This window comes from Pagrus pagrus (assembly GCF_965226575.1).
Source record: "Pagrus pagrus genome assembly, chromosome: 3".
In the NCBI taxonomy this organism is placed as follows: Eukaryota; Metazoa; Chordata; class Actinopteri; order Spariformes; family Sparidae; genus Pagrus; species Pagrus pagrus.
In genome coordinates this window covers 30,067,257-30,094,819 of record NC_140187.1, presented here as the reverse complement: position 1 = coordinate 30,094,819, position 27,563 = coordinate 30,067,257, and the positions used below count along the sequence as shown (strand labels likewise).

Below are 27,563 nucleotides of genomic sequence, written 5' to 3'. Positions count from 1 at the left end.
GATACTCTGAAATCATCCCGTGATTATAGCACGCACAGTGCACTTCATATAGACGTTCAACCACCGACTGCTCTGTGTGAGTAAGAGACAGTGAAGGCAATAAAATATTTGTATGGCTCAAAGTGTTGAAAAGAAAGTGTTAAAATGAACCTATGAAACCTCTAAAGCCTGTTTGAATAATTCTTCTCTATAGACAGTGCACCTTTTTGTACATTTAGATGGTATGAATGCTTCAGTACACAGCCTGTCTAGTTTTATTTTCTTAAATTTTGTGTCATGGTGATGCAGTTGCAAGCAGAAATAGTTTTATTTACTCTGCTGTTTTCAGGAAATGCTAAAATTTTACAACTGAGGGTCGATGCCTGAAAAACTTTGCATTCAGAAGCTGTGGTGTCACAAACTCAAGCTGGAATAAAAGCACATGGGCTTTCTAAAAAGGCTAACGTGACTTTTGTTGTTTCCTGCATAAAGCAGATTGCAGTTCAGCGCCAAGTCCTAAATCTCAATTGTTGGTGTTTACTTGAACATAACACCAAGTTGCTGTGATGAATAGAAAGCAGTTGGCAGTAGCTTTGAGTTTCCACAGTATTTGATCTGTAGTTGGTGGGTGATGTTTACAAATCACAAGTCTGTTCCTATAACACTGTAAACTCAGCATGCTCAGTTACTTGTCACATTTGGGTCATAACTACACATTCAGTTGTGTACATGTCTCACTGGCTGCCTCCATCAGGGGTGTGCCAGTGGGTTTACAGTTCATAAGCTGCTTGGCACACATGACTGGCCCGATCACACACCAGTGTGGAAAAAGGTTATGCTGTCTCAGTTATGCTGTCTCAGCAACTCTGGAGCTAATGACTGAATAAAATGCAGAGAAGATATGGATTATTTAATAAGGTTCTTTATAAGCAATGAAAACATACTGAAGGTAATGGGACTTTTACATTAGTTTGAGTGACGGCACTGCAGAATGGCGGCTATAAGATCTGTGAGGTTAGCAGCTGAACACTTCTCTTGATCTTCGACTCAGTATTGACTTGGCGCGCTTATTCCCAACTTGCATTGGGGCTCTACTTACAGATGTTTACTCCAGTGAAAACTAGCTTTTTCCCTTAGGGGGGAAACAGGCGTCATTGTTTAAGCATTGGCAAGGCGCGGCTCAGGAAATTGTGTGCTATGAATTCAGCCTCAAACAGATGATTTCAACCCAAGCTCACGCCAGCCATTTTTGACTCTCTGTTCAAGATTCACACACTGATCTATGAACTCAACTATGACCTGATAACAATTACACTCTGTTAAATGAATAGTTGTTGAAATGTTTGTTAACTTTTTGTGTCTGTAGTTAATGAGATGATCAATACCACTCATGTGTCCGTCTGTTCAATGTGAAGCAGCAGTACAGCCAGCAGCCGCTTAGCTTAGCATAGCATAGCATAAAGACTACAAACCAAAACATGGTAGCTAGTTAGCATAAGAGGTGCTGGTAGGCATTTTGTTACCTATGGTGAGCACTTGGTTAACTGTCTCCCCCCTGTTCCTGTCTTTTAGTTAAGCTAAGCTAACTGTCTGCTGGCTTTAGCGTCATTAACAGTTTTGAGAATGGTATTGATCTTCTCACCAGCAGCAACAAAGCCAAGATGCACATTTCACAAAATATTGAACTTTTTTTTATTCATTTCTTTTAGTTAGTTAGATGCTTAGTGGTGTTGATGTTGAAGTGGTGTTCATCAGTAGAGATTACCCTGCTGAACTAAAAGGGTATCATAAACTTGTGTTTGCCACTAGGCTTATTTTCTGTAACAATCCAAAATCCAAGTTAAAAAAATCCCATATGCTTTTTGCCAAGAGGAAACAAAGCAATGCCAACTTCCGGGTTAGCCCACAAAAAATATGTCATCCACTCTTTTATAACATGCAGTATTGTATACAAAACCAGCTGTATCCACAAGGTTACAATATGTGGCACAGATCTGCTGGAAGCCTGTCTCTGAACAGCGCAGCGTCCTGTGTGTTGATTTGACATCACACACCTGTGGCTGGCAGGCCCACAATGTGATGCCTTGCAGGATGAGGAATTGCTTTAAAAATAGAAAAAAATGGAGCTCCTGTGGAGATGTTCAGTGTCTTGGCAATGTTTGAAAGACTCCTGTTACAAAGACTATATCAGTGAGACCAAGAAAAAAAAAAGTAATAACCTTTTCTGTCTCACAAAGACCCCAAATATGTAATTGAACGCAATAAAGAAACATATAAAGGAATAGTTCACCTTCTTAAGAAATGTGCTTATTCCCTCTCTAGCAGCAGAGGTTACATCATTAGATTGGTACCATCATTTTTGTACAGATGGAACAAACAAGATGTTATTTGATTGTTAATATGCTTTAAAGGTGCTGGTAGGTGGATTTTGTTACAGAGCCAGGATTACTGTTTTCCCTGTTTCCAGTCCTTATGCTAAGCTAAGCTAACCATCTCCTGGCTGTAGGTATCAGTCTCCTCTAACTCCAGATAAGAAAGCAAATAAGTTACCCCAAATTGCAAAGTATTCCTTTGCTGTGAAATCAAACACTGAACTGATTTCTGTTGTTCTGTTGTGCGAAGAATCTCACCATTAATTCTTTTTTCCAGTAGTCAGTTACAAACCTGCGTGATATGAAACGTCATTTAAAACCTTCACAGAGGTCATGTGACATTATGTGTCAAACTACGTTTAAGATGAATCTAACTTGGCAGGTTTAAGTTGAAGATTCAGCTGCATTGGATTACAGCGCTGCAGTGCCACGTTGCCTTGTAGAGGCCTCATATATGTTTGTCCAAATGAAATTCTAGGTTCAGGTATTGGAACTGTCTGCTGTGGCTTTGACCCTGTCAAGCTGTGTAATCTGATGCTGAGATGAAAGCTCATCCCTCTAAGAGCTCAAGCTTGTACCCAGCAATGCCTCCCAACATGCCCAGATCTTATCTGGGTCATTTGACTTCTCTTTCGGCTTCTCTTACACCCACAAAGTCTGACAATAGGCACTCTTTATATAGAAAGTTATATATTCTGGACTGCCAAAACATTTGATTTACCATTACAATAGCAATACTGGAGCAGATCAAACTATGGCAATAACAAGCCACTAAAAGTGACATGATTGTTCCCATGCAACATTATTTATTCCCAGTGTTACTGTTTCTTCTGTTTTGAAAGGTGGATACAAAAAGATTTTCTCCTTCACAAAGCTGTGTTCAGTTTGGATTCTTGTCACTTGGACTCCAATCATGACCTACATTAAAGGTGGAAAGTAAAGCAGCGTAGCCAGTTTCTTCATTGTCCAATCTTATGCTCGTTTAGTTCCAGTTTTTTACAGCCATCTTTGAATACGTCAGAGGGTAGATACTCAAAAATTAGATTTAGATTGTGGTTAAGCATGACTGTAAGAAGACTTGTCATAAACAATGCTCTGTTGGATGGTGAAAAGAGACAGCCTGTGCTCAGGGATTGGTTATGCCACATTTATATTAGTGTTTGCTAACTTTTTATTGTTGTTGAATTTGCACTAGTCTGATTGCTGCTTTGACTTAACACAGCTGTGCCTTAGAGGCTCTTTCAGTCAGAATACATGACAGATGTGTTGTGTTTCCTCAGCCTCGGAGTCAGTCGATGATAGAAGCAGCGGGCAGAAGTCGAGAAGGAGTCCTCTACAGACGCTTTATGATGGTGACCAGGTCAGTCCTCTCTAACCATTTCTCCACACAGTAACTGGTGCAAACAGTCTGTAGAATGTAAACGTCAAACAAGCCCGAGCCTGAACTATTATTGCAAGCATTAAATATTTATTTGTAAGTATTTATTTGGGCTTACTCATACATTTTCGGTAAAATATGTACATATTATATAATGAAAAACTCAAATTGGGCTCTTATAATAAACATTTAAATTAAGACAAGCAGGTAATAGATGGATAGTTTCCTTGATCTGATTCCTTGTGTATTCCTTGCACTTTCCTGCATTGTTTGATCCTTGACAGAGGGAATTTGAATATATAAAGTATTATGGAAATTTCAGTGGTTAGAGCCAAGTAACCTGATAGAAACCAGTCAAAAATACTATTTAGAGGTACATTTGTCTGCAGCACTTGCACTTGCAACTTTTACCACACACCTGTCTTAGCCTGTCAGCTCTCACTGCTAGCATAATACATATCATTTCCAGTAAGAAACTGTAGTTAATAGCAAAGATAATGCTAACAGAAGCACAAAGTTAGCACTACAGGTAGAGAGAAATGAATTGTGAGTGTCCCAAAACATCAACGGGCAGTACAGGTTTAAAGCACGAAAGCCCATCTTCACACAAGTGGCGTTTAAACGTTGGCATAATAGAAAGTAATGTTAGCATAAAAGAAAGTAACATTAGAATAAAAGAAAGTCATGTTAGCATCAAAGAAAGTAACGGCATAATAATAATAACGTTTATTGTCAGCATAAAAGATTGTTAGCATAAAAGAAATGAATGTTGGCAATGTTAACATAAAACAAAGTAACAACAAACTGCATGGAATTCATCCTGTGTGTATATATATATATATATATACATATATAGTATATATGTATGTATATATATATATATATGCCAGATATATCACATTATCATAGATACCTGCAGTGTATACAGGTAGATCTTAAATCATAACTGTGTCAATACTGATGTGATCCAGATGAGCTCATTGGCTCAAAACTATCACCATCTGTAATAAACTAAACAATACTTGTTTTTCTTATATTTGTGTTAAACAATTAACTGATAATGACCTGGTGATGACGGACATATATGCTTTAATCTGTTTTCTTTAGATCATGTGTCACATATAAAACGTCATCTTTATCACATGTTTACTGAGGTGTCAGAAATTGTGAACTTAACATCATGTTTTGAAACCATAAAATGACTTCACTGTATCATGGTTTGACAAAAACTGTTAACGCCATAAAACCTAATGTAAACCTTTGTAGCAGTGATTTCAAAGCTGACTGTAAAGTCAGTGAAATTTACACCCTCATTTCATTTGGTTTGCATTATTATGTCCATCCCCTATATTGCATCATGGTCAACTCTGTCAGTGTCTACCAACTTCTCTGGTGGATACTGTAACTGCATCAAATGACTTGTGCAAATGGTTTAAATGTTAAAACAAATCCCACAGTAATTAAAGTCTGTAACATCCCACTGTCTGCTGGTGGCCAAACCTTTCTACAGTGTGATCAGCTCACAAGATTTGCGTGGAATCGAGGCTAACAACTGTGGAGAAAAATAGAACAAGTACAGTCAATTTCTCTGCTGTCAGCTGATGAACAAATACTCAGTTATTTGCTATCACTAGTGAGTGTGTCACAGTGTTGAGTGTATTCATTGCTGTGTCTGAGGAGGGGTTGTTTTCACCCTGATGAGAATATCTTTATCTAATAGGGTTCTGGTTTTAAATCTCGGTGTAGGATCCATACCAAAAGATTGTGAACTGTGTAGCAAGAACACACTGGAGAGCAGCCGTATTTAAAAAAGAAAAAGAAAGAAGTATTTTAATGCACTATTTTCCATTTGTATAAACTTAATTCTTATATGTCTAATTATAATTAATTGCCCATGTGGACCAAATAAACACATAATTACCATAATTATTACATGTATTATTGCTGCTGCTGTAATTCTGAAGGGGGCCTGCCACCTTCTTGTTTAATGAGTGATGACATCATGTCTGTGAACAGCTTGCATAGTTTTTTGGGAGATTTTAGTTCAGGCCAATAAAAAGCTTTTCACAGCGAGATCAAGTGTAATTTTTCAATATTCCATTACTCATTACCCACAATTCCATTACCCTCCATTTTAATGAGGTGGAGAAGTGAAGGCAGAGGTTTCAGATATGTATATGTGAAAACCTCACTGTAAAAGCTGCCTGGCTGGGTGCCACTAGGTGTAAATAGGATGAGCTTAGACCTCTATGGTTTGGAGAAATGCTCAGTATTTACATCATTTCTTTAGAAGCGCAGTACGCAAACTCCATGCTCTGGAAACGTTTCCATCAGATTTCCTGCAGATCATAGTTGTTTAACCGTGTAATAAGCTAACAGTCGAGTGTGGTAAGCTGACATCAGCGTGGCTATAATGAGGCTTCGGGTGTTGAAACAGCATTTCCAGTGATCGCTGTTTGGTAATGGAGCCACTGGTCTATAAAATGTCTGTTCAGGTCCCTGTGTGTGGGATCGGCTCAGTCTGTTCGACCCTGAGTAGGAGTATGCAGAGCTATGTAAGAACAATAAATGCATGACTTTCAGTTGAATCCATCTGTCTTGAACCAGCCCTTATAAACCTCAGTGATCTCAGTTTCTCCTGCTCTGAATTACTAACTGGCTGACACACAGCACACATCACGCCAGATCTTTGTGATGTTTTGATCATCGTGATATTTTTCATGTCAGGTACCGCTGCTTTGATGTTGTTTTATCCCGCAGGAAAAAAAAGGTCAACCATCTTTGTTGAATTACACCAGTGACATTTATTGAGGAGGATTCATGGCTTCATACTGCAGACAAGACACCAGTAACTTTAGAGCTGCATTCGATGACAGCAGGAGAAACATGATGCTCACAGAGGCATTTGATTTCTTTGTATGGATTACACAGTGTGAGGCAGTATCATGAAAACATTACAACATTTTTTGTCTACATGTAGACACATAAGTGACCTCAGTATTGTACATTAAAGTACCATACAGTGTAATTTAGACTATGTGAGGGATGCTAGTGCTATCACAGTCTTCTTTTGCCATACTCTCAACAGGACTTCAGACTCTCTGTCCATCAGCCGGTTTGTCCATTACTTGGTCCCGACTGGAATATCTTACTGAATGGACTTCCATGAATTTTTGTAGAGACATTCATGGTCTCCAGAGGATGAAGTCACTGACTTTTCCTCAAGTGTCACAATGAGGTTTACATCAGATGTTTTTTTGTGAAATTTCTCTTCAGCTATTAAATGGTTTGGAAATTTGGTAAAGACTTCTATCTTAATGTTCCCCTCAGGATGATTTGTAATAACAATGGTGATTCCACCATCACGTCAATATTTAAATATGTCCAATATGTTGGATTATGACCACATGCCTGAAAAAATGGCATACCCATCAGTCTCAGCTGATACACATCAGTATCACTGTATCACGGCAACGCTTACATATTTTCATCTTATCTTTTTAAAAACAACATATGCAGCTAGTAAATGGTTTTGTTTCGTAGCGTCAGATCTTCTGATAAGGTAGAGTATCATGCCCAGATAGCTGGACAGCTTTCCTTTATGGAACTAGACATTAGTCCTAACTATTAGGAAATGCAGTAAATAAGAGGATTATTTATTTATTAGCCCATTTTCATCCAGCTGCAGCCTGCTTCTTAAACAGCTCTCAACGCTCAAGGGATCAGTTAAAAGTATGAGATCTTTGGAGCTCATAATAACACAGATGTATGACCACATACAGCCTTTATTACCAGTGTTGTCATGAGTGTCTCTACTTTGAACTCATCATCTCATTTCATGTAGTTTCTCTGCAGTAGTGTCACTGCATCACCGGGTGCTGATGCATTAACGTAATTTAAAGTGTCTTTGCAGCCCCGCTGTGTTTGGAACTAAATCACATTTCATATTGAACACACAGTTGACTCAAGAGGCCTTTTAAAACAAGAGCTCGTCTGCACATTATGACTGTTGTGGTTCAGCTTTTAATCATGTTTGCTTTTTGAAATGAAATAACTAAAAGGGGATTTTCTCTAATAGACATCACTGGGTGGGGCACTGCATAGACACTTTATCTCTGTGTAAATCCATACATATTGTCAGATATTCATCCATGTGTTTGAGCTGTTCTTGGAGACACAGTGCAGTTAAAACAGCTCTGATACAGCTGTTTCCAGTTAAGTCTCCCTGTGAGGAGAAGGAAGGTGCAACGCCAGAAAACAAGCAGCTCCAGCAGACATGATTTACTTTTAATTGCTTGTGATATTTTTTTGTTCCTTTCCACTTAAACGCTTCCCCAGCGGGAGGAAGCCGCTAAGCTGTCAGGATGGAAACAGGCAGTGAATTGGATTAATGCAAGATTGTTGTATTTATTTACATATGAAAACACAGTATGTTAATGCTTTTGTTCTTCTGTGCCTTGCTTGGTGCATTTTTATTCTAATGTGCAGCATGTAATTAAGTGAAAGGCAAAATGACAATAATGGAGGATAATGGCCTGCAGACCAGCGTCCCATGCAGATGCCAAAATAAATCCAGCTCTATGGACGACCACACATTTATATCTTTGGTTTAAATATTTTGATCAGTTGTCAATGGGTTTTATTTGACTGATACACATGATTATATAATATTAAGGAAACGTGAAAGATAATTTGTCTGAATACCCAAAATGTTCTTCAAATGAAACATTTGACCATCTGACCTGCAGTTAGACGACCAAAAGCAGCCCGACATAAAGAGGAAACATACATACTTTTATAAAAAGTCTCAACACTATTTCATTCTTTTTTTTTTTCTCTGCTGCTTTGAAGCAGTGGAACAAGCTGGAAATGCCACACATTACCTCGGTTATGTTAGCTAACATCTGGTCGACATGAAGCAACATTGGCATTCATTTAAAGTCGTGAAGAACATGAGTCAAGTATTCACTCTCCTTGGTTGTAATCTCCAACTCCTGAGGGAAATATCTGACTCTTTGGCTGCCAAATGCTCCACTATGTTCATTGGCTAGTCACTAGCTGTTGTCTATGTGCCTGATGAAAACGGTGAAAAAGACCTGAAACAAAAGAGTTTCGGGCCGTGAAACCAAAACAATGAGGTGAACGACGCTTAAAAACTCCGTATAGAGTTAAAGAGAATAGCAAAGATGGGTGAAAATTTCTTGTGTTTTTGTCACTACAAACCTTACTTTTACATAACATGTAGTCATTTGATTAGTTGATATAAAAACATCGATAAGAGAGCATATAAGACTTAAAAGTGCTTGAAAAAGCAGAATCCCTGGTCACAAATGACAAGTGGCACCTTTTGCTACACAAAACACCTATACATGTGTGTTCTTTAATTTAATTCCACATCATAGGATAAAAAAGGAGTTTTTTCTTACGTCTTTACACTCCTTTCAAAGGACCTTGCATGGATTCTGTTTCAGGTTTCCTTGAGTGGGTTCCAGGGTGTTCTCACCAATAAGGGGGATGGTTTATTTTCTCTGTAATTCCATCTTTAAGTAACACTTTGACAGAATGTATGACTATTTTTGGACCCAAGGACAAAATCTTGTCAAAAGTGGGTGGTCTAATTTGGGTCAGTTTAGAGGTCCTTGATATGAAAACATTTGCGAACCATTGGATTATGATGCCTTGTGTTTGGTGAAATGTGTGATGTATTGATTTGGTTACCTAGTTAGTATAAGGCTTACATGTAAGTGCAGCTTTTCACAACACTTGACATGAGTATATACTGTATCTACCCGACACAAACAGAAGATTTTGATATTCTCTTTGAATCATATGTTTTCCCTTTGGCGGCTATTTGCATTTGGTCAGGAAACGCTAGTAAGTCGTGCATTTGATATCCATGAAGGGATTGAAGTACAGTGTTGTATACACAAAGTCGACAAACTCCTGCTGAGAGAAGGGTCAGTGTTGGCTCGACAGTCTTTGGCCAGTCCGGTGTATGCCTGATGTTCCAGTGTCTGCCAATAAACACAGAGAGCCACACATAGTGTCAGGCACCAAGTCAAACCCAGAGGCTCAAGGCTCCGACCGCTGCATTGGTGAGCCAGGCTGAGTAAATGAAAGAAGTAAATAAGGCGTTTGTGCCATGAGGAGGCCAAGCTGAACTGGCTGACCTGTGATTTTATTAAGGCGGTATGCAGATGGCAAGGGATTTACCATGATTAAGACCTCCAGGGGAGAAGTATCTGTAAATATACTTTCTCATAAGAAGAGAACTTGGCTCTATGCAGAGAGGGCAGGATATCTGCTCCACTTGGCTAACCTCTATGTTATACATTCTGATGGCTCGTCTCAGTACGGTCTCCGAGGGCTGACTGTAAAGTGACATAAAAATTGACATGAGCTTTTCTCCTGTCACAAATGCTTGAAGGGGATTTCCACTGTGATGTGATTTGAGCCAGTGTCGACTGGGTCTGAAGACAGCTGAAGATTTCACAGTTTCAGATGATAATTTTAGCATTTGTCCTTGTTTTCTCTTACAAATATGTTTGGCTAACCTCAGGGTTGGGATATCAATGGTTAACTGTCAATCGGTTAAGTCACAACAAGCTTACCTGTCACTTCCTCAATGCAGACTGGGAGATGTAGTCCAGTGTGCTCCTCACTCAGAGCTTCTTGGTTCGGGACATTAGACAACCTCGTTGAAATCTGACCTGTGTGGTGGAATGATAGGTCTTCAACGCTCGAAGCCGATGGTCGGCCTGCATCCACGATAATGCCCCAAACATTGTGGCAGCTAACTTGGGCATGTGTGTCTCCTGGGACTCTGTGCCTTTGCATTTTTTCTTAAAAATGAGTCGGTTAGTGAGTGGTTAATGAGTTTCGGACTATCAAACGTAAAACTAACCGAAACTGACACCCCTACCTAGGTCTGATTGTCACAGACTGCTGGTGTTCTTTGGTTAATCTGACTTTGAATTAACTTTGAGAGTACAATGTTACTATGACCATATGAATCATGGCCAAAACTATGAGAAAAACATTGTTTATTAGTGATAAATAGTTCCTCTTGCTTAATTCTTCTTTTTCTGTTTCTTGTAGGTTGAGTCACCAGTCCAGGCAATCCATCAGGGCAGACGGGAGGTGTTGGAAGACGCCTGCCGCTCCTACACCCGGAAACGCAGAGTCCTCATCCCTGAGGACCTTAAACATGTCATTGTGGACGACCAGCACGGCTTACTGTACTGCTACGTGCCCAAAGTGGCCTGCACCAACTGGAAGCGGGTGCTCATGGTTCTGACAGGCGTCACCGGGTCCCTCAGAGACCCACTGGCCATCCCTGCTAACGAGGCCCATGTCCCGGGAAACCTCCGCACTCTATCAGAGTACTCCACCTCCCAGATTAACCAGCGCCTGCGCTCCTACCTGAAGTTCATCTTCGTACGGGAGCCCTTCGAGCGGCTGGTCTCTGCGTACCGCAACAAATTTACAAGAAGTTACAACACAGCTTTTCATAAACGATACGGCACAAAGATAGTGCGGCGGCACAGACCGGACCCACAGCCAGAGGCTCTGGAGAGAGGCAACGATGTCTCCTTTGAGGAGTTTGTTTATTACCTTGTGGACCCGGCCACCCAGCGAGAGGAGCCCTTCAACGAGCACTGGGAGCGGGTGCACTCGTTGTGCCACCCCTGCCTCATCCACTACGATGTGGTGGGTAAATATGAGACGCTGGAGCAGGACTCCCGCTACGTGCTACAGCTGGCCGGGGTGGAGGACCAGGTCAGCTTCCCCACCTCGTCCAAGAGCACCAGGACTACAGGAGACATGGCGGCTGAGTTCTTCCAAAACATAAGCCCCTTCTACCAGAAGAAGCTGTACAACCTCTATCGAATGGACTTCCTGCTCTTCAACTACTCTATACCAGCCTACCTCAAGTTTAGATGAGGCTGGGACGTCACTCAGCCACGGACTCAACTTGAACTTGTGGAGCCTGGACTCTGGTAAATGTGCAGTTTGTTTCTGAGATGTCTCTCTTTTAGGCCTTATACAGACACTGCAAATGCTGTTAAAAAAATAAACAATTTAAATTAATAATTTTTACGATCCATTCGTCAGGCTGAAGAGCTCATGTAGAAGAGGACATTTCATTGCAAGATGTAAGTTGTTGCCTAAAGAAGGTTCTATGATATTTTACTGTAAACAGTGATCCAGTGGATCTCAGTCACTGCCTTTCAATGTGTGAAATGCCATTCAACTTTTGGTTTCATTTCGGTTGTTGTCTGCTGTTTCAAAAGTGTAATTTGCACAACAAATGTAATCTCTACAAGGTGCCGTAGCACATTTAAGTATTCAAATCTTATCTAGCAGGTGAATGTCTCCAAATGTATGTGCCTTTGAACATGGGCCTTTATTTCACCCCTGCAGACAACTTTTGTAACTGTGACTGGTTTTTGGGGGGTTTTGTGCTGTAGGAAGAGATTTTTGTGTAACTATGACATTGTCTTAATTTATTGTGTTATTTTTGACTCTACAAAGTCAGACAAACCAAAATAGATCTAGTTTCTCTCATAACTTTCAAATAAATGCATTTCAGCAAGAATGTGTTTATTGGTTTGAATATTGGATTCATTTCTGTTTAGAAATTTTGAAGGCAACGACCCTGATACTTGACACTCACAGATTCAGAATACAGAAGTCATGGCTTACATGTCAGTCTTTTATTTCAGTGACAAATCATGGCTGCAAAGATGTCATCCAGAAGTTCTTACAAATGTGAGAGCACTACAAAGTCCAGTCAAGCTTGATGTCACTGTGAAAATAGGATTATTACCATCTTTGGATGCTGTTGTCAGATCAGTTAAAGACAAGCATCTTTTCTAAAAGTGCATATCAAACAATTGAAAAGGCCCCATATAGAGAGATCCATACTAAATAATTTGTTCACAAAAATAGCACAAAGAAATACCTGTATTGTCAACACATACTAACGTAGATACAGCCGTAGATACAGTAAAGTACAACAGGCTATATTCAGTGGCACAAAACTAAAAGGTCAAGTAGAAATTTGGCAAAACTCAGAGTTCATAGAAACACATCAGAGAACTGAAGGCTTATCACGGTTTAAAGGCACAAATCTACATAAAATAAACATAATAAAATCTAACATTCGTCCAGACAGTGCAGCATCTGAGTTATGTTAATATACGTTTACACTCAATTATATATTATTATTGCCTTAATACAATCATTTGCCATCTAACATTTAAGAGCTGACAATAGGTATACAGATGTGTCAACAGTTCACAATACAGTGGTTCTACAGTATTCCCACTTGTGTCCATTTTAGACGGATGCTGCTTCTATAAAGCCAAGCTGGGTGATGGTAATACAAGTGCAGCTCCGGGGGAACAGTGTGCAACTACAGACCACAGTGAGCTGGCAAATATGGAGACCAAAGTGCAAAAAATGTCCACGCTGTCCTCACCTTATTCTTTCCTTTTTGAGTCAGGTTGTGTCCACTCATGGTTTGCAACCTCTTATCTACAGTATGTCTTACATTTGTGCCTTGAAGGGATATCATGAGCACAGAAAACACTTGTTATTCTATATTGGGTAAATTATCTCAATTTCAATAAGTTAATTTGTGCAAAAACAATTTCTGTTCTCAATACATGTAGGTAAGTGTTTGCTATTACAGCATCTATGTTAGTACACAATAATAACCTCCGTCACTGTGGGTGGGTTCGTAAATCCAATCTGATACTGTAAACTAACATGACAGGGTGGCCTGCCCTCTTCCAGGTCACCACAGTGGAGGGGAGGTCATGTGGCTCAGGCACCACTTGGCGATGCCTAGGCCCGCTCAGTCGTCTCCTGGATCCACACACTTTACATATATTATAATATGTATCAGATATTCTGTCAATGCAACTTGTAAACTGTGATTTTGTGGTTCTTTTCTGTACATGCGACATCTATTGCATGTCTGTCTGTCCTGGGAGAGGGATCCCTCCTCTGCGGCTCTTCCTGACGTTTCTTCCATCTTATTTAATTTATTTTTTTCCCTGTTGAAAAGGTTTTTTTCCATCAACATGGCAAGTTTTTTCTCACTTGAATCGAGGGTCTACGGACAGAGGATGTTGTTCACTGTACAGATTGTAAAGCCCACTGAGGCAATGTGATTGTGATTTTGGGCTATATAAATAAAATTGATTTGATTTTGATTCGGCTGTTCGAAGAATGAAAGCATGCTCTTTCTGTATGAATTAAAAAAACAGGTTAAACATCAGTCAATAATGCCTTATTTTCCAAAAAATTTTGCCATTTTCTCTGCAACATTAACCTACAACTCAAACCAAACAAATAACCTGAATATGCCTGCTTGTCTATTGTAACATTAGCTAAATAACATTTCAACACAACACATTTACAATGACCAATACCTCTCAGCTAACTTAAAAAAAACAAAATTGCCTCTTTGATCCAAGCATGCGTGTTGAATAATTTTGGTTAACTGATTAATTAAGGACTGCCAAGACTGCTCCTGATGCTCTGCTGTTTGAGACTATTTATGAACACACCCACAGTTTTACCCTTTGATATGGTAAGTAATTACCAAGTCAGCTAGCTATATAAATATTACTCCAGCCAGGGTTTTACACATACAGTATAAAGTATTTGGTGAGTTTAAACATGAAAAGGAACTTTTTTCAGAGGAACTATGACAATCAAGTTTAGTTTAGCTACTGTACGTAACAATAGTTTATTTTTTATTTTTACCCTAAATGGAGGTGGTGTTCAGACAGAAAAGGCTGGGTGACTTGTATTTATTCATCTCACCCAACTAGTGTACCAACTCTATATTAGCTGTAAGCTAGTTAGTTGTCTGTTCAGCTGAGCTCATAAACAACATTTTTCTTTTCCCTCTCATCCCTGTACATTTGTGTAGCAGATGCATACAGCTCCAGGATACATGCAATTTTTTTTCCTCAAGCAGAAACATTTTGAACTTGTGCACATGTGGCCTCATGTCAGTTTGCATTGCCATGGGCTAACTCACTGGCAGTTTCCTTGGACTTCGTATGCAATCGTGCTGCCTCTATAATTTACTTTGCACTCTGTCTAGACACACAGTAACACTGTGTCAGGTTGTGCAAGGCAAACTTGAGTAGACATGTTGGGGCATCATGTGAGTTGCTGAGAAGTGAGTAAAAATGATTGGGAACTTATTACTATGCTCTATAATGACAACAGCAAACACAAATCCATTTGTTGAACACAGAAAAGACGTGGTCACATTAAATTATTCTTTGCGTAACAATTTGTCTACAAAATAAAATGTATACTCTTGCAATTTTTCTGTCCCATCACATCACAGTATTGAGGCCCAAATATAACCTCCTGTGTCATCCTCACTTTCATTTTAACCCCCTAATGAACTTTTCAGTGTGTTTCAGCCACTTGCATATAGAGAACATCACATTCAGAGTGTACAGGACCATATGTCTGTGTCAAACTCCACTCCCAGTAGAAGTGACTGTCAGAATCAGTCTGAAGCTCAGAGCCAAGAAGCCAGTCCCCAACAGGTCACCCAGAGCTGTGAGGTAGGGGATGGAGAAGTTGTCTGGGTCCAGTCCCCTTCGCCACAGCCATTGTACCATGAGGCTGGCCACATAAAGCAAAATCACCACCTGGATAATAAGAATATTAGTTTCAAAGAGATCATTTTTTAATGAAGTCTTGATTACACAAAGCTTTTATCTGTTTATCTGACCTGAAGCAGAGCAGCAGACAGATAGCAGATGATGAAGATGGGGGTCATGGCAGTATGGCCACCCTGCAGGAGGTGAATGGTGTACAGGAAGAAGAGGTGACCCGGGACTACGAGGGTGACCAGGACTCTGGCTGATTTGGAATTCACATCTGGAGAAACACAGAATGAGTAGTAACCAGCTGTTTGATCTAGTGTGGCAGCTTTCAGTGAACTAAAGAAATGTTACTGTGTTTCCTTCTACAGAAGCGGTACTGTTTGTTTTCCTGTGTGCTGGATTCTGTGTAGGTACTATGGCTGGCATTTTTTGTCATGCTTTGATTTTCAAATGAATTGCAATACTTTGGTGGAAGATCCTGTGAAAAGAAGATTATTGGACAGATGATTGGTGACATCTACCTTGGTCCTGTGGCATGATTAAAATATTATTTCCATCAAACTTTGTTTCTTTCAACAATACTTATTTTGATAGAAAAGTTAACTTCCGAAGTACGCTTATTTGTATTTGCTTGAGTCATTTCTGTAAGGTCTGTAGGCAGCTGGAACCAGCAGACTTAGCATCACAGTGTCCAAAGGTAACAAAATCTGCATACCAGAAAAAAGGCCAATAATATATAATAATGTCATATCTTGACATCTTTTAAATTGACATTTTTACGTTGTTTTTACTTTAAAAAATTGTTTTTTAAGTTTTTGTATAGATTAACCAAACTAGCAAACTGTTACCTTTGGACAGAGCCAGGCTCTGTTATTTATCTTCTCTTATCTAAAGAAAATGAATAAGCACATTTCCAAACACGTCAAACTATTGCTTTCAGGTCTTTCCTCCAAGTGTTTACTGAGGAGGATAAACATGTTGCTCATTTTCACTCCTTTATTCACTTCTTCCGCCATCTGCTATTGCTAGAGGCTTTGACAGCTTCATCTGCATTTATTCCAGAGGAGCCGCATCCTCGTGTTCATACCAATGGTGATCCAGGAGATTCTGTCAACTCAACCTGAGGGCACATCAGGAAGAAGTCAAAGATAGCTGCTCTAGTTTTCTTGAAAATTGTCTCTATTTTATATCAAAGCAGTGTTAATCATTCCTGTCCACTTGTATGCAAGCTGGAACAGCCATGCCTTGTTATCAGTCTTTTAAGTTGTTGTGGCTTAAAGGAAAAGTTCACCCAAAATTTGAAATTCTGTTACTGTACTATCTACTCGCACCGATGCTGATGGAAAGTCGGGTGAAGTTTCATAATCCACAATACATTTCTGGAGCTTCACAGCAAAACAGCAATGCAGCATACTCCTAAACAACTGTAGTAGATGGGGACTTGTTTTACAACTTCAAAAATAACCAAAAAGCAAACAAACATAAAGGGCTCCATGCAGCTCGTCCTGTGTAATCAAAGTCCTGAAACCCAGAGAACCCATAATGAATTGAAAAGACGTTTTTCGTCATCAACACATGGACAAGCTCGTGCACCCATTTCAGACGGGGTGCATGCTAATGCTTTTCGCTTAGCAGCTACGGTGAAGTTTTTTTTTGTTGTTGTTGTTTTTTGCTCCAAAAATATTATGTGGACCACGAAACTTCACCCGACTTTCCATTGGCATGAGGGTGAGTAGATAATGACTAAATTTTCATTTTTAGGTGAACTGTTCCTTTAAGTGTTTGCAAACAGTTGCCTACTTACATACTTCATAGAACAACATTAGCATTCATTTGGAGTTGTGTTTCTGGCCTCATAATAAATACGTTTATAATTAATTCCTTTGGGCTCTGATTTCGTCTCCACCAACTTCTTTGGTGAAGTTCTGTATCTGGTTCTTTAGCTGGTAAATGTTTCACTATATTATTAATCAGCTTTACTTTTTCTGTCTGTCCCTGGGCCGGCAGGATACTGTTGGTTTGATGGAGCGACTTTGCTGAAGTTTGCTGCTAAAACAGAGTAATAAAATGAGTGGACTATTGTCAATGAAAACTAGCTAATGCCTGATTGAAAAGTCATTGCATTTCCACTAACAGCGAAAATATTAATTAGATACTGTCACATATTTGATTGGGTAATTATTTCTTGATCAAGGGCCTCATCCGTACATTACCCCTTTAATACATGTATTTTGTTCTGTATCTGACCTGAGGAGCAGAAGGTAGCACAGGGTCCAGGACAGTTCCCATTCGTTTTAAATGGAAGAGCTCCAGGAACGCTCCAGTAGTGGAGGTAGGTGGACATTCTGCTCGCTTGGATGGCCACCAGATTTCCCCCTACACCTGAGTAGACGTAGAAATTAGTTCCATGATAAACATTTAATAAAACCAGGAATAAGTCAATAATAAATACGAGAGCATTTCAAGGTTAGACTGAATGCGGCAGTGTGGAATGTGTTTGTTGAGATAAAACCAAAATAACCTCCAGAACTTTTAAAATGTTTTTCATACCCAATGAAATTAGTTGGGGTTTTTTTCACCTTTACAGTATGTTTTGTGAAATTGTCATAACACAATCACATACAATCTGCAGTTGTTTAGCTATTGTTCTGTGACAATGCTGCAGCTGTACAAGAAGCTGAGCAGTCACAGCAGAATGAGAGTAAAAACTCTCGGAAAAAAAGACTCACTGTCCAAACAATAATTACGCTTGAAATCTATTCAGCAGTTATTCCTAACTCACGTGGTCCCACAGGACTTTTTTCTCTGAAGGCTTGGAAAAGGCAGTCTGGCTGTTGTGCCATGTTCATTGTAACCCAGCTCTTCCCTCCGGCTGATTTCATTAGGAGCAGAACAAAACCTCTTGGCTCACAGAGCTTTGAAGCATATGGACCGTTGAGACAAAAAGGAGGGGTGGTTCTGGCAATGGTCGAATGTAACTTTGTACATTTTCCTTAAGTACAAATTTGAGGTATTTGTAGTTTACTTCAGAATTTGCATTTAATGTCACTTTATATTACAACTCAGAGGGAAATATTGTACCTTTTTCTCCACTACATTTATCTGACAGCTGACTTGTCAGGGAGTATTTTCAGACTGTGGTATTTCTACTTTTACTTAACTTAAAGATCTGAGAATTTCCTCCCCCATGGTTTCTGGTGGAGGAAGAGCCCTGAATTGGGATGCAAATTAACTTCCTGTACTGGGACGGCAATACATGCCAGAGTCTTTGGTGGCACTGAAGCTGGCAGAGATGCTGCACGGGAGCCAGTGAATGCATAGTTGACATTCTGATCAGGCTTGTGGTTTATGTAAAGACCATTGTTATTCCTCTCTACTTAGTATGCTGCTTTGTGGGCACCAAACTTCAGTCAGTGAAGATCTGGTTCTACACGCCTCTCTGACAAGGAGGAGACCGTTCAACTTCAGAGGCACTTTAATGCCTCATGATTGATGAAATTTGAGGCCCTTTTCAATAATAATGGGATTAGCTGCTGGGCGTCTGCATGCTCCAGCAAATTCCACATGACATCATTTGGCATGAGGATTTTTTTAATTGATAATAATGAAGCTAATTATGAAGCCTAAATGCCATTTTTCAAAGATTAGGACCGATGAAACACCAGGACCCTGAGTCCCAGCTGGGCTTACTCCCTCAGGAAAACATGCCAGCGCTCATTTCTTTGCTCAGAGCATGTGGAAGAAATGTCATGAATTGTTTCAGCTTTAATTAGGGGTCTTATATCCATTATAATATCGACTCTAGGCAGAAGTAATCAAAGTTATCATCATCAAAGTTATCCCTTGAGGCATCTAAGAGGATCCTGTTTTAGAAAGTGTCAACTTTGTGCTCAAGCATATGCAGTTCTGCTAAAATTCAGCAGCAGAACAAGTATTTACATGTTAGGTAAAAGAAGTAATATCCCAGTGCAAAAGTACTCTGTTACAAGAAGAAGTCTTGTGGGGAAACATACCCTGTTATCATTCTTGTTGGTTCGTAGAGCTTGGTGAAATCCCATAAGTCCCTGTACTACTCCACCCAATCTAAACCTGACTAGAGATCCAATCACCCTGGCTAATTGAAAACAACTGTTGTGGGTGTGCAATGCTTTTAATTTGCAAGTGACTATGGCTGATAAAAAAATGTACTGACTTTGTTGAACATCTGACTTGTCCTCTAGTGCCTCCAGCAGGTCAGTGTTTTTACTTATCCTGTGAAACATCTCAATATCTAGTGGATAGACTGGTACAACATTTGGTACAGACATTTATGCTTCCAGCAAAATGAGTCCTTATGACTTTGGTGATCCCCTGACTTTTCCTCTAGCACCACCAGAGGATTAGCAAGTGGTTTTAACTGACATGTCTCAAAAATGCTGGATGGATGGCCATGAAATTTGGTACACACATTCACACTCATCCCAGGATGAATTGGACTTTTTATCTACTGCCATCATCGGGTCAAAATTTCAATATACCCAATACTTAGTTTTATGCTATATAAAGATGGTGAAATTCTGTATACAAACATTATACCAGCTTAAAATCAATGTAAGCATGCCATGGTTTAGTATTGAGCTTGAAGCAAATACAGCATCATAGACCTGCTAGTAACATGACTCTTACTGTAGTTTGATATATACATATATTTTAACAATAACTGTATTAATATAATATCTATTTATCTATCCTTTTCACGCTCATGACAACTGATATGGAAGCAAATAACGACTTAAAACAATTGAATCTTATAAGCAACTTAATATCAATAAGTGAAATTTGATCACCATTTAATAATTATCGTTGAACTTAAAATACTGCTGAAATGATATCCCTGAAACATGCACTAAAAATTTTGATAGAAAGTTGTGCAATTTCCAAAATGTGGTTTTTGTGTCCACTGATGAAGGTCATGAGATGCAGCTGAAAGCTCTGGTAGAAAGTGGACACTGAATTAAGAATATTTTTGAAATTGAAAAATAAACATTGGAGCTCAGTTTCTTCATGGTTTTAAACATTTAAGTGAATGAGTTGTGCATTGTCGAACACGGTTATAAATGCTCTATGACACACTGTACATGAATTGTAATCAAACATTCATTAATTGTTTATACGCCAGCTGCCACCATGATAAGTTACACCATTGATAAACATATTAATAAGCATTAGAGTGTTACTTTTGTATTGAGTTCTGCATGCTTTCCACTCACCATTGATGACTGGAGTGAATACTGCCATACCCTCGTAGCTTGGATTGCTCACTGTCTTATCAAGAACCAGACCACCAATACTGGGAAGAAGACAACATACAGTTTGTAGGAGTGGGACACCTGTGTGAAAAATCTAGTAGTCCCTTAATTGAATTGATTTATTTAAATTAAACAGACACATATTCTAATATGTCAAAGTGTTTGTGATCAGGACAAGAAAAGTTATTTAATTGTTGTGGACTGGTAGAGATAGTGTCAAAGGTCAGCTCACCTGCTGATAGACATGGCCAAAATGACAGGTTGCCAGCCTGACTTTAGGACCTCTCTGATTGGTGGGGAACGACGGGCAATAATGACCCACACTGGGATAAGTAGCAGGAAGAAGCCACACACCGCAGGAGGCAGGTACCACACATCTGGAGAGCAACAGAGGATACAGCTTTCAAAATCTTTGATAACACTCTTCATAAAATATAAAAACTGCTGTTTGATAGATTTTTTTGGGAAAGGTTCAAACAGTTGACAAGAAATAAGACATTCTGACCATGAAGGAAATGACGAAGAGGGCCTTTAACATGTCGTGCTGCTATCTAGAATCAAGAGTGGACTATGCTGCCCTCTACTGGCTGCACTACTCCTCAATCAACACAATGTTGTCGCTCTGCAGCTGCATTTTGTATCACTCAAACTCATTTGAATTAGGTTTCAACCTCTTTTTATCAATAAACTGGTGTCCAAACATTTCAGGTGGAGACTGCACTGAAAGTGATTTATGGCGCTTTCTCGATGTAATGTGTGACCTCTGACCTCTGTAACAGAAAAAGAGGCTGCTGACCCCACCGAGCAGAGACAGAGTGGTCAGGTCTCCGAGGCTGGCAGCGATGGGCGTGGCCACATTATCTGGGTTGATGCCCACTTTCCTGGATCCAATAATCACTGCCACCATCACCAGACCTGACAAAGCACAAGATGAAGACTTAAAATAGAAGTTAAACATTCCACTGCGCTCATAAACTCGACTGTCCTCTATGAGGCATTCTGTGTATCTACTGCATTATCAGCCATTTACTCCTCTGCAGCAGTTTGTGCCTTTGACTGACCTAGAGACAGTGCAGCGATGAAAGCAGTCGTGACGCTGCTGGCACACAGGACAGCAGCCTGGGTAACGTCCACTCGCCCCCTGGTCAGACCCCCAAGACCCACTGCTGCTACCGCTGCCAGGAAGCCCACAACTGTGGCCTGGACCTGAGGATGAAGGACAGAGAAAAGGATGCAAGGCCTTAATTATTTATGCATGGAACATTCGTATCTTTTTATCTGTCTATCCAACCATCTGTTTATTCCTCTATCTCTGTCTGTATCAGAGCGAGGAGAAAGCAAGCGGACAAAACATTTAGAGGAAGATAATGAAAGACAAGTCTGTAAAAGTAGAAAAATGCAGTGCAAGACACAACTGTATGGAAGCCCAAAGTGTTAAATTAATGTAATATTATACCAACAATGATCCTACCCTCCCACTGAAGTTACACAGTGCAGAAACAAGTGATAGGGTGGCACCAGTGGCTGAGACAGAGACGCCATTCACTCTATTACAAGACACTCAAATCAGATATTCTTGATATGTCTGACTTGAAATTACGTCAGCTCAGAGACTGACATAAACAGCTTTTCTCTCTTGGCTTCTCTTAATGACGGTTGAAATGATACTACTTGAACGCAGCATCAGCTTTGTTAAGCTAAATAAATAAGAGGAGATGTAAATTTGCGTGTCAGAAGCTAATCGGCTAATTTTGGCAGCAGCTAAGTTGAGTTGGGTTTGCTAGCTCAAGAGACGGGACATGTGATTGGCTCAAATGAAAAGTGACATGATGACTTAAAAAGGGTCATTATAAAATAAAAGTGGCTATAGTCCTTTAAAATCGTAATATAAAAATAAACAATAAATAAACTGTATTAAATTACCTCACCTCTCATTGTTATTTTATTAACATCTTTCACATGTTTTCTTCAAATGATTATGTATTTCATTATTTATTTAATGTTGATACTTGTGGGCCTCCATACTACCAGTTGAAGGCTTGTTGCTTTTTGAAAAACAGGCAAATTTGACTGGAGGGATCCTACATGAAGATTTCAGAATTCAACATTATACCTCCACACTGATATACTGTATATTCTACTAGATAAAGTAAGAATTTTTATATTTTTTGGTAATTTCAATTATACCAAAATTACACAATCATCACAGAGAAAAGACTGAGGTGACACATTAAGCTGAACATATCTGAAAATCTTCTGTTCCTCTTAACCTTTGTTTCAGTTTCAGCGTTGAACATGCCATTTGAGTTATACTTTTCAACATAAACTCACTAGCACTTTGCATGCATGTACCTATTGTTGTTCAAACAATAGGTACACATACAGCCAATAATTTACAATGGGAAATATAACTGACAATTTAGGACTGGGAATAGTTTTGCATTAGCTAGCTAGCATATACTTTCTGTTTTCCTTTACCTTTAGTTTTAGCTCTCACACACAATATTTTCTTTATCCAACTTTGAAAATAAATTTCAACAAACATGATCGCACCACAAACATAAAACTAATTCAAATTTTTATTTCTGTCTACATTGTCGGGGCTCAGTTATGTTTTCTTGAAATATGTAAATGATAGCACCAAACAAATCTGTCAGAATCACACAGATGAACGCCTTCATTTGATTTAATGTCAAATGTGAGATCAGATTTCTTTTTTCTTTACTTTTTTCCATGTTTCTGAACCTTTAAAGACTTGAGGTCTTCACTGCAGGTATTTTAGAACATATTGGGTCTACAGGAAACAGAATATATGTAACCTTCTGCATATACACCTTGTCGTTACCTTATAAAAATCTGTCTGATTAATTTCTTATTATACCTATTTGGAGACCATCTCTAACTCTTATCTTGAGTTGTATTTAATTGGCTGATAGATGATTGAGTGAAGTGTTTTGAATGAGAGGACGATCATATCATGTTAAATGACATTGTCTTGAAGCCAGCACAGACACACAAAAGTGATGGAGTGTGTTATTAACAGGATGGAGAGTGTGCGGTGGAGCGGTGTGTCACCTGAATGAGAGCCAGATTACAGAGCACCATCCTCCACTGCTGCTGAGCCTCATCCATCTGCCCCATGTTGGCCTGTGGGCAGAAACAAGCTCACGTCACCACATATCTCTATCACATGATGCTGCAAATGGCTTTTAAGTTGTTTTCAAGTGTGATGGTGGAAATTGAATTCCCACAAGTTGCCAACATTACGTCAGAATTAGCCTGAGAAATGTTCTGATTCCTCCAGTGTGCATAGCTAATAAGTAATTATCACTCAGACTGGAGTCAGAAGGTTACTTGCTGAGGGAAAGTAATAGGACTGTGCCAGACCAAAAATCAAATAAAGACTTTTCCTGTTGTATAAATTGAAAGTAATTGTACTTTTCCGTTTTTGCATTTGTGCTCTGTTCAGTATGTGTATGAGTGTGTGTCTGTGTGTTTCCACTCACTGCTGTTGACAGTCTGGATGCCAATGTCATCTCCAGATTCCCCTTCAGTCCCACTAGAGCTGGCACCAAAATAAAAACCTCGGAGATCTCCTTAAACACCTCCCAGTGCTGAAAAACACCAGAGTGGTCTTTTAATATACCTTCCACTCCCAAAAAGCTTGTCAAATACAGCCCACTGTTCAGTCACATCACAGTGAGACCACACTGCAACAAACGCTGCTTTAAGCCTTCTATTCTACTTAATTAAACCTACAATAATCATTTTTTGGCCACTTCAGGGCAGTGAAAACAATGTATACATAACTTTGACATATCAAGCTTGTTCACATTCAGTTGCCTAATTACACATCCAGCATTATAGAGCAACAGTATCATTCATATAGACCTGATGTACCTGATGAATATAAGCTCAATACTGACTCTTTTAACTCTTGTTTTGGTCTCCACCAACTTCCTAGGGAGATATCTAACTCTTTAGCTGCTAAATGCTCCATTATATCCAATACCTAGTCTCTAACTGTGTCTGTCTGCTGCTTGGTGCGTAGCAGGTAGTGTACAGTGGGTTTTTAAATCTTTTTCACTATGAACAGCTGCCTACTGAGGCTGAAAACAACTCTGTGGGAGCGTGAGATTGAACCAAAAAACAATGAAGCAGCCCAGACACAAACAATGAGCTGAAATTCTCTTTAAAGCTCTGTGAAGTCGAGGGTAGCTGCAGATATTTATCTGTAGGTGTAACACTATGAGCGAACCCTTTCACATTGTTTAATTGTTATAAAAATATAAATATAACCAGTTACAAGAAAAATCAAAAGAACCTGCTCATTAAGGTCTATGTTTCTTATTTTCACCGCAGTGCAAATGTTAATTTCATTGCAGAAACACACACAAAACACACAATGAACCTTCAAAACATTTGCCAATAGTACATAAACTCCTCAGACCTTCCTCAGGGAACCTTAAAACCTGTTTTCTCAGTAAGAGTCTAAGTGTGTGTGACGTCGTCATACATGAACACAAAAAATGTGCCAAAGTTAAAGCACTTTTGGTTACTTCACCTGAGAGTTTATCTGTCTGTGCAGTGCTGTCTGGGCGCTTCTCACAAGATTCACTTTTAAAAAAGGAGGGATGTCGTGTACTCCCCTTCACCAAGACACATTTAGCAACATTTTAATCAAAATGTAATAGCAGGGGTTGGTTGTTTGAATTCACAGCACTGAATCATATCTGTCAATCATATTTCATTCACACCCACGCAGTCCTGATGAAGAAGGTTAGCTGAGGGTTATTTTGGTTCAATTCTTAACCTATTGTTGCTCAAAACGTTGAATGTTGCTTATTCAGTTGTTAATATTTATTGTTACTGAATGTTATTTATGATGTTACTTTATTTGTTATTATGTTATCTACTATGTACTGCATTATACGCACCTATTATGAAGTTATACATGCTCATGTCTCTTACCACCTCTCACATGCACCAGTGAATTTAGACAATCTCAACAGTTTGACAAGCGACGGTTCAAGGATTTGATGCATGCCTGTATTCCCATGCACAGTAGCTCTTATGAAACCTGATCTGTTGGCTCTTTATGCTTCAACTAGCAGCTGGCCGACCTGCTGCATAATTCAAGGTGCCAGTCATGTCACGCTGCTGCTGAGGTATTTACAAGAGGTTTAACAGGAAGAGAGTTATTAGGTGGCTGGCTGCTGTCTGCTATATGTGTCCTGAAGAGTAATTAATCTGTATCAGTTTTTAGTCAAAAGTTCTGTGTTTTTGTACTGCAAGGATCTTTGATAACTGTTAGATGACAGATTTAGTCCTCTAGCAACTCACCACTGCTGTACTTTAAGGGTACAAGACGCAATGAACCTGTGGAACACAGGAAAGCTTCACCTGTGTTATTCAGAGTAGGTGTTTAGAATCTAATTATCTATCATTTAGTGTTCTAAGAAACTAATATTAATGCAGTCCTGTAATTTCACATGCGCACACACACTTTGGAGTACTTTATCCCATACTTGCACTATATCCATGACTATCCCAGCTGCCACCATGCCCAGGCCGGACACCAGGTACGGCAGCAGGACCTGGAGTGTGATGATCCACGAGCTCTCTGGCAGGAAGCCGTGGGCCGATCGGGTCAGTCTGCATGAGAAGCCTCTCAGCTTCTTCCCCTGGAAACGCAGCTCCAGAGCCAGATGGGTCACGACCATGGCTGATCACTGTTAACCCATTCTTGCCTGGAAAGTGAGTCACATTCCCTGTCTTCAGCTCACTCCAGGCTCTTTCAAAAGTCACAGAAGATGTTTTTTTAAAAGGAAAATTGTGTTCCTTGAAGTAGTTTGACAAAAAATGGTGACAAAGAAGGATTCAAGAAGCTTGTTTTGCCCTTCACCTGTCACTCCAGTACCGGTAGGGCAGCAACACAAAGTATTTTTGGGAATGGTGAACGAGGCGGGCGAAGCTTCTTTCATCCACTTGAATGGAGCACACACACACACACATATAAAGATACGTACACACACACACACACACACACACACACACGCAGGTCCACTTAACTGCAGGTCTGCGAGGCCTCTTATGACACTCTGCTGCTGACAGACCTCCACACACACACATGCACTCACTACAGCCACACACACACTCTCACACTTCCTCTCCTCATGCCTCACTCTTCAGCAGCCGGGCGGCCGAGGCAGAGCGCTGGAAGCCTGGTCTCTCGCGGGGCCTGAAGAAGGTCCAGGTCCTGTAGGACAAGGACATCCAGAAGGCCAGCAGCTTCTTCTCAGCCCTGCTGTGCTGCCACTCCTTCTCCTCCTTCTCCCTCCACACCTCCTTCTCTGTCTCCTCGCCGCTTGGCTGATGCCCTGTGTGAGCTTGACCACTCTGAAGCCCCTTCCTCATTTTGATCAGGGGAATGCCGGGATGTCCGTCCAGGCTGGGAGCTGTGTGAAGGGACAGTGATGGACGGTGTGATGTCTGAAGAAGTACGCCGATGGTCGTATCACTGCCAGGGCTTCCCTCTGATTCCAGACGGATAGATGAGTCGTGACAGTGCTCTGTGGTGGAGGGAGGGACAAGACGGAGGACAGTGTGTGTGTGTGTGTGTGTGAGTGTGTGTGAGGGGGGAAGATGCTGCAGACGTCTGAGTAAAAACAAGGTGACCCGACTGTATCAGGACTCTTCTTTCTTCAGTTTCCCCTCGTTTTCTTCTCAGACCAGTTCAGAGGAGACTGCAGTTGTTCTCTCCCCCTCTTTGATAGCTCCTCCTTTCCCTGCTCGCCAATGTCCTCACTATAAGTGGCTGACGCACTGAGCAGCAGCAGGTGCTGTACCTGTCACCAACACGTGGTGCTGCTGCTGCATGGAAAGGACACAGTTTATC

General features: G+C 40.0%; 2 protein-coding genes across 4 annotated transcripts in view; one reads left to right on the top strand and one right to left on the bottom strand.

Annotated features, from left to right (window-relative positions):
- The window catches only part of LOC311255424 (carbohydrate sulfotransferase 11-like), a 22,263-nt gene extending 8,311 nt beyond the window's left edge, over positions 1 to 13,952 (top strand). Inside the window, exons 2-3 of the mRNA XM_084349892.1 lie at positions 3,632 to 3,711; positions 10,828 to 13,952. Coding sequence (XP_084206018.1) covers positions 3,632 to 3,711; positions 10,828 to 11,673 — 926 coding nt within the window. The 3' untranslated portion in view covers positions 11,674 to 13,952. The remainder of the gene's footprint in view (positions 1 to 3,631; positions 3,712 to 10,827) is intronic.
- Positions 12,425 to 27,563, bottom strand: LOC311255423 (solute carrier family 41 member 1-like). Of its 3 annotated transcripts, none has more exons than XM_084349890.1 (10): positions 26,194 to 27,563; positions 24,172 to 24,279; positions 23,741 to 23,812; positions 21,727 to 21,871; positions 21,434 to 21,580; positions 20,898 to 21,042; positions 20,627 to 20,706; positions 17,625 to 17,753; positions 15,503 to 15,651; positions 12,425 to 15,419 (listed from the first exon to the last, which is right to left on the bottom strand). In XM_084349890.1, the coding sequence occupies exons 1-10, from the start codon at positions 26,386 to 26,388 to the stop codon at positions 15,240 to 15,242; spliced, it is 1,350 nt and encodes a 449-aa protein (XP_084206016.1). In that variant the 5' UTR covers positions 26,389 to 27,563; the 3' UTR covers positions 12,425 to 15,239. The 3 variants fall into 3 exon arrangements, with proteins under 3 accessions (XP_084206016.1, XP_084206017.1, XP_084206015.1); XM_084349891.1 differs by having other exon boundaries at positions 17,625 to 17,759; positions 21,467 to 21,580; XM_084349889.1 differs by having other exon boundaries at positions 17,625 to 17,759; positions 26,194 to 27,561.

What these genes read in the sequence shown, in the direction of transcription:
- LOC311255423 (XM_084349889.1), bottom strand. Translation starts at nt 26,388, where the DNA reads ATGGTCGTGACCCATCTGGCTCTGGAGCTGCGTTTCCAGGGGAAGAAG. An exon ending in CCTCTTTTTCTGTTACAGAG is followed by an intron (nt 21,043 to 21,433) that starts GTCAGAGGTCAC and finishes GTTGCTCTCCAG; the next exon opens with ATGTGTGGTACCTGCCTCCT. An exon ending in ATTCACTCCAGTCATCAATG is followed by an intron (nt 17,760 to 20,626) that starts GTGAGTGGAAAG and finishes ACGTCTACTCAG; the next exon opens with GTGTAGGGGGAAATCTGGTG.